The following is a 7,445-nucleotide window of genomic DNA, read 5'->3' as shown; positions in this document are numbered from 1 at the left end:
GACTCTGTTCTTATTCTTGGTGATTTTAACATACACATCTGTTGTAAGGATGACCTGCTTGCTAAAGACTTCCTTGCTTTAATGGACTCTTTTAACCTCCTTCAGTGGGTAAATGAACCAACCCACGTTAAAGGCCATATTTTGGACTTGGTCTTTACGTATGGCCTGGATATCTGTATTAAGGATATAAATGACGCTGGGATTTCAGATCATTTTCCAATTTCCTTTGATATTGGTTTATCAGCCACTGGACTGCAGTCTGGAGCTCTATCTCGTCCGCTATGTGTACTCAGCTCTGAAGCTGTGTCAAAGTTTGCTGTGTCTTTTTTAGATTCGGCATTTATGATTCCTGACTGCTGCTCAGTTCGCTCATCTGATGGTTATGCTGATATTTTGTTATCATTATTTTCATCTACCCCTGATTTGGCTTTACCTGACTACTGTTCTCTCTGCTCGGTTGATGGTTATGCCAATATCCTTTTATCTTTTTGTTCTTCTATTCGTGATTCTGTTGCTCCGATCAAAATGAAGCGCTCTAGAACCTACTCTCATTGCTGGCTAAATGATACTACACGTGCTCTACGACGTGTTTGTCGCCGTGATGAGAGAAGGTGGAAAAAAGATAAACTTCAGGTTTCTTATGACTTGTTATGGACTAGCCGCTCAAATTTTAAAACTGCTGCTAGAATGGCTAAGGCATCTTTTCTTTCCAAAGTCATTCTGGCTAATGGTCACAACCCCCGTATGCTATTTAAAATTTTTAATTCTGTTGTTAATCCCTGTTCTGATATGCCTTTACCGTATTCACAAGCCCTTTGTGAGCATTTTCAAATTCTTTTTTTAGATAAGGTTTCATCCCTTAAGCTTTCCTCTTCGTCTGCCTCTTATCCTGTCTTTTCCTCTGAGTGTAATTCAACTTTTCATCAATTTGAGCCCGTGTTACTTTTGACTCTGAAGCAGCTGGTTGATCAACTGAAAAACACCAATGCTGTGTTTGATATTCTCCCATCACGCATTGTTAAGGGCTGCTTTGATGTAATTGGACCGAGCATTCTATTCTTAATGAATTTTTCTCTACTCTCTGGATCTGTCCCACTGGCCTTTAAGCATGCTGTAGTCCAGCCTATTCTGGAAAAAAAAGAATCTTGATTGTTATGATCTCTTGAACTGTAGACCGATATCTAAGCTTCTGTTTCTGTCCAAGATCCTGGAGCGACTAGTTCTTTCTCAGCTTCAGGCGTATTTAGACGCGAACAACATTGCAGAGAAATTTCAGTCTGCCTTTAAGCCATGGCACAGCACTGAAACGGCCTTGCTTAGAGTTCTCAATGACCTTCTTGTAAGTACTGATTCTGGACACTGTGGTCCTGGTTTTATTGGACCTTTCCTCGGCTTTTGATATGGTGGATCATAACATTCTTCTATTAAGACTTGAGCATACTGTGGGTATAAGAGGCACTGCGCTTAACTGGTTTAAATCTTATCTCGCTGACAGGTCATTCTCGGTTAATTTGGGCAACTTCTCGTCTTCCTCGGTACCTGTACGCTGTGGTGTGCCTCAAAGATCTGTATTAGGCCCTATTCTCTTCTCACTTTATCTGCTCCCTCTTGGAGCAATTTTTGAGAAATATAATATTGCCTTTCATTGCTATGCTGATGATATACAGATTTATTTTGAGATTACTGACGATCTTGCTATGTCTTTTCACTGTTTTCGTGAATGCATGCGTGAGGTTAAAGATTGGTTCAAGAGTAATTCTCTTGTCCTGAACGAAAAGATAACGGAGATCGTGGTGTTCGATAGTAAAATCCCCCACGGCCAATTGTGTGCTGCTCTGATGCCTTTTGCTAGCACCCCTTCTGATTATGCCAGTAATTTGGGCATATTACTGGATAGCTCGTTTAAATTTGACAAGCAAGTGTCTGCCGTAGTGAGGTCTAGTTTTAATCAGCTGCGCCTCATTTCTAAGGCTAAGCACTATATTCCGCGTAATGACCTGGAAAAACTTATAGGTTGGACTACTGCAACTCTCTTTACATTGGCCTTTCCTCCTCCCTTCTCCTTAGATTGCAGACTGTCCAGAATGCGGCGGCAAGCCTTTTGACAGGTAGCAGGAAATTTTCCTCCATCACTCCTGTTCTTGCTGGCGTGCACTGGCTGCCAGTAAAATACCGTATTCAATTTAAAATACTACTTTTCACGTACACAATTATCAATAATTTGGTGCCGAGCTACCTCAATGAGCTTCTTACGTTACACACTCCTGTCAGAGCACTTAGATCTGCTACCCAACTTCTTCTGGAGCAACCTTGTTCTCGGCTGAAGACTCGGGGCGACCATGCGTTTGCTGTAGCTGCCCCAGTCTTATGGAACAATCTTCCTGTTGCTATCCGGGCGTCTGACTCTATGCCATTGTTTAAATCACGGCTGAAGACTTATTTATTTAATCTTGCTTTTCCACCTAGCTAATATTTGGTGTGGGTTGATACATTTTTATCCACTATGCTTTGTTACTACTTTTATGTATTATGATTGCCATGGTTTTATAATTGATACGTGCCAGGTCCTTTCTCTTTTCCCTCCCATCTCCTTTTTCCTATTTTATTTTTTTGTCAAGCACCTTGGTATACCCCTGGTTTTTTAGTGTGCTTTATAAATAAAGTTTATTATTATTATTATATGACTTTATTGTGACTTTATAGTTATTTATGTGTTTATTCATGTGGTCAAGGAACTTTAAGTTTAAGTTAAAAATTCTTTTAACATTTTAGCTCTTATTGAAGAAGCTTCTTGAACTGAAAAATTAAAAGAGAAAACTTAAAGAATTACAGTCACTTTCCTTTTGGGTTTCATAAATAACATGATCTGGATGACCTACACAGACATTTATTTATGTGCTTAAATCACAATAAAACATTTACATATTAAAGAGTTACACATATGAATAATAAATAATTTAGCTCTTGGCATGTAAGTACAAAAAACACAATTTGAGTGTACAATTGCAATATTAACCATTTTAAAGTTATTAATATACTATGACTGATTTTTGCTCATTAAATATTTTTTGGTGTTCTTCTCAGGTTTAAACAATATGATAAAACACTTTGGGGCAAATATACACAGCATTAGCCCAAAGCTGGAGGCCAGAATGGCAAAAATTTCCACAACCACAGTGAATTTTCCAGGAGAGCTGACATATGCTGGGATAAAGGTGATCCACACTGCACAGAATATCAGCATGCTGAAGGTGATAAGCTTGGCTTCATTGAAATTATCAGGTAATTTGCGGGCTAAAACAGCTAAAACAAAGCAAAAGGCAGCAAGTAGGCCTATGTAACCAAGCACAGCCCAGAAGCCAACAGCAGAGCCTAATGCACATTCCAGGATGATTTTCTCCTTATATGTGGTTAGATTTTTAATTGCAAAGGGAGGGCTCACTACCAACCAAATAGTACATATTAAAATTTGAATAAAGGTGAAACACACAACAGTCATTCTTTGTTGTGGAGGACCAAACCATTTCATGACATTACTACCTGGAAGTGTCGCTTTAAAAGCCATTAAAACCACTATAGTTTTCCCAAGTACACAGGAGATACAGAGCACAAAGGTGATGCCAAATGAAGTGTGACGCAGCATGCAGGACCACTCAGATGGTGCTCCAATGAAAGTTAATGAACATAAGAAACACAGAGTGAGAGAGATGAGCAGCAGGAAGCTCAGCTCAGAGTTGTTGGCTCGGACAACTGGAGTTGTCCTGTGATAAAAGAATACACCTGCGGTTATAATGGCCAGTAAGGCACCCAGAACTGAGAATGTGGCCAGGATGATTCCTAGGATGTCGTGAAAGGAAAGAAACTCTACAGGTTTAGGGATACAAGTGTCTCTCTTTGCATTAGGCCAGAACTCTTTGTGGCAGGGTAAACAATCAGCTGAATCTAAATAAAAGAAATACATTTTTAAAAAGAGAGATTTTCTCTTCTTTTATTCAATTTTACAGATATGGATAATAATCATCATTCAGTTTTACCTGTAATATTATTAATCTCTCCCTCAGGACACGGTATACAATCATAGCAGCAGATGGGTTTTCCTTTCTGGAGTACTTTACGAGTTCCTAGAGGACAACTGCCACTGCACACTGACACCGGCACCTGTCAAAGACATAAAGGAAGTTTAATAGATGTAAATATTTTCTACACAGCTATAAGGATTCCATACTCATTGAATTTAATTATATAGATTCTTGACTCATTACTTTTGCGCTATCTTCCATCCAGGTTATGTTTCTGTTAATTCTAAACTCCTTGCCCACTGGTAGTGACGCATCATACAGCCCTACAGTTACTATCTCAGTGATGCCACTCTCGTGTTTTTGCCAGTTTACCAGCTCATAGTTAGCCACAGGATCCCCATTAGCATTAAAAGACACATCATAACCATTTTGGGAAAAATTTACTTTCTTCAATTCAGTTAAAACCTGAAAGGATGAGTTAAGACAGAAAGGGAGGGGAAAGAAAGAAAAAGGTTTAATATTTTAAAAATTAATAACAATACTGCACTTCATCCATGTAAAATCAGAGATAATGAAGGAAAATGGCCTGTGTTTAATCTGACCTGTTTGGGCTCTAACTTGGTTAGTTTGTTACACTGAGCTGTGACATTTTTTCCAAGACACACTGCATTATGAATGGCATGTGCTATTGCATACACAGCCTTGTACACCATGTTAGTAATTCTGAGCTGAGACGTGTCAGTGTATTGGCTTTGGAGGTTCTGTATGTCTTCAGTTCCATCACAAACTTTCTTGTCTACAGTAGCAGCACCTACAGTAAAATGAAAAAAACATAAACATATCTTTTCACCATTGAACTCTGATCTAGACTTCATACATTTTATTTTGATAAATCTTACAAATTAGAGTGTTTTCTGTAAGCAAGAAAACTCTCTTACTTTTTTTCAGTCTACAGTTGAATGCATCCTCCCAAAACTCAGTGAGCACTGACGAAGTGGTGACTTCAGAGAAAGAGAGATTCAGCAGGAATTCTCTGAGACCTGGGATTGCAGACTTTGGAATACCAAATCCAATGGCCCCAGCACAGAAACTGTACCTCGTTAATTCTGTGTTGGTTACCCATGACTCACTGCCTATCCACTGGCGAGGTGGGAAAGGCTCACGTGATAGCTCCTCCAACAGTATCTTCATGTCTCCAAAAGATGCAAATGCCACAACAACTACAGCTTTAGACCTTGAGATACAACATAAAGTATTAAAAACATTTTTTGACTGTCTCATAACATGACATGAAAGATTACTTAAAAAAGGAAACTAATTTCAACACATACAATAATCCACATGCTATATCTGTGATATAGAAACCTGCGGATAACATCTGCTACTTTTTGAATTCTGCTCTGTGGGTTTGTCCGATAGAAAGATACAGAGTATTCCACACAGATCCCCTCTTTCTGAGCTGCTTGGAGAAAGGAAGCCATGCCATTATTTCCATAATCCGAATCCGACCGAACAGCACCTATCCAATTCCAGCCAAAGTGTTTTACCAGCTTGGCTAGTGCTTCAGCTTGAAACTGGTCACTGGGAATTGTTCTGAAGAAATTTGGGTACTGCTGCTTGTCAGACAAGCATGCACATGTGGCAAAGTGGCTCACCTAAAACAAACAAAAAACAGTGCTACTCTTCAAATAACTGTGCATTCAAATATTATGGACATGTAAATTTTCATTAAAATGTGCCAAAATTAAAAAGTACATACTTGAGGAATGTTAAAGGGACTTATGAGACGTGAAATGCTGATGGATGGTGTAGACCCAGAGTCCCCGACAACAGCCATCACCATACCAGACTGAGAACAATTGTTACCAGTGTAAAACACAGGGTCGAAGCTATTTATAAACTGAAATGCCACATGCACTGCAACAGGTACTAATGCACATGAATCATAGATCTGGTATCCAAGCTTGATTCCAGGTAGCAGTTCTGTGTTGTTATTAATCTCTTCTATGGCAAAGATCATTGCACGTGAGAAGCGCAGCCCACGTGTGTCAATGCTGCAGACAGTCAAGCAAGTGTTAGAATTAAGGCTACAAGGCTACATATTAAGGACGTTTTGCAGGATTGAACCACTGTCAGATAACTACTGGAAATTATCTTTTGTTTTCTGGGTTGGCACTTATGAAACTGCTGCTTAACACACTTTAATTTGTGAAGTTTTCAAAACTAGAATAAAACTTAAAATTAAATGAAAAACTGCAAATTATTTAGCATAATGCTTTACATTTCTTTTTGGCACGACACAGAGATAATTCAGCACCTTTAAACACAATACATGTCAATTTTTCTCCCCCATTATACAATCCAACATGTGGTTATCACACACATCTCACTGTTACTGACCTCCCTTTGCATTTCACAGGCTTCGGTATGCTAGAGTAGATGTTATAAAATGTATCCATGTAGGCATGAAGGGAGAACGATCCCCCAATAATAAAATCTCCATCCATTGAGAATGCGGGCAAACGAGTGCTACCCTGGAGCTTACAGTTCAAAGATGAAACCAGTGTTCCAGCATGAGCTGCTGTAAACCTATTCCTTTGATTCAGACAATCTAGACACACAGCCAACGCGACAACTGAGTTCAACTGAAAAAAATACACTCCCAGTATCAGACCAATTATAAGACCTGCTGTCTCCATCCCTGCCTGATGTAAGTGGTTTGTATATGAGCGCAAGAGAGTTTTCACTGGTTTATATAGGTGTTTTGACAAAGACTGTTTTTTTTTTTTTCTTTTTTGTTTTCTTCAAGAGGGCGTGCCCCTATCTGGTGGTGGTTGATCAAGTCTTGAGTGTAACTTGTACTGTGATTCCATGTCTGTGTTCTCTTCTTGTAAACTATTTTCAGCTGGATTTTATATTACAAATTAGTACTAACATTATAATAGTGGGGTATTAATTTTTAAGTAAGGAGAAAATAATAACAAATTACAATTTATTTCTATAAAATTATCAAGGTGTTACTGAACAGGAAGTGCAGTATCAACTATAGATTTTTAGATTTTAAGAAACTGAAATTTAATTAGTGAAATAATAAATAGTGGCCATGAATGGCAAGTAAAATAACAATGCCTGTGAGGCAAAAATTTTATATTTTATATATTATAGTTATTTACTTTAGTTATTTTGGTAACAATATGATAATGTATATGCTATACAATCATAAAATCTGTATAGCATTTGGAAGTTAACTTTTTTTAAATTAGTGACAGTAATCTAGTAGTAACCTCATTTTATTACTGGAGTTTGTATCACAACAATAGGAAGTAAATCCTACCCAAACAATACAGGAGCCTCCCTACATCCCAGACTCCGCATTGCATTGCGTTGGATTGAGGTCCATTGTGTATGGATGCGACTTCTACATGT

At 38.3% G+C, this 7,445-nt stretch overlaps 1 protein-coding gene across 1 annotated transcript; it reads right to left on the bottom strand.

The window, feature by feature from the left end:
- Positions 1-3,037: 3,037 nt before the first annotated feature.
- Positions 3,038-6,493, bottom strand: LOC116311321 (extracellular calcium-sensing receptor-like). The gene is made up of 8 exons (XM_039622359.1): positions 6,420-6,493; positions 5,779-6,073; positions 5,385-5,674; positions 4,973-5,253; positions 4,622-4,830; positions 4,263-4,484; positions 4,035-4,158; positions 3,038-3,936 (listed from the first exon to the last, which is right to left on the bottom strand). The coding sequence occupies exons 1-8, from the start codon at positions 6,476-6,478 to the stop codon at positions 3,038-3,040; spliced, it is 2,379 nt and encodes a 792-aa protein (XP_039478293.1). The 5' UTR covers positions 6,479-6,493.
- Positions 6,494-7,445: the final 952 nt, after the last annotated feature.

Source organism: Oreochromis aureus, linkage group 14 (genome assembly GCF_013358895.1).
Source record: "Oreochromis aureus strain Israel breed Guangdong linkage group 14, ZZ_aureus, whole genome shotgun sequence".
NCBI classification, from domain to species: Eukaryota; Metazoa; Chordata; class Actinopteri; order Cichliformes; family Cichlidae; genus Oreochromis; species Oreochromis aureus.
This window is presented reverse-complemented; position numbering and strand designations above follow the sequence as displayed.

What these genes read in the sequence shown, in the direction of transcription:
- LOC116311321 (XM_039622359.1), bottom strand. Translation starts at nt 6,478, where the DNA reads ATGGATACATTTTATAACATCTACTCTAGCATACCGAAGCCTGTGAAA. An exon ending in GGATGGAAGATAGCGCAAAA is followed by an intron (nt 4,159 to 4,262) that starts GTAATGAGTCAA and finishes TGTCTTTGACAG; the next exon opens with GTGCCGGTGTCAGTGTGCAG. An exon ending in AGAGATTAATAATATTACAG is followed by an intron (nt 3,937 to 4,034) that starts GTAAAACTGAAT and finishes ATTTAGATTCAG; the next exon opens with CTGATTGTTTACCCTGCCAC.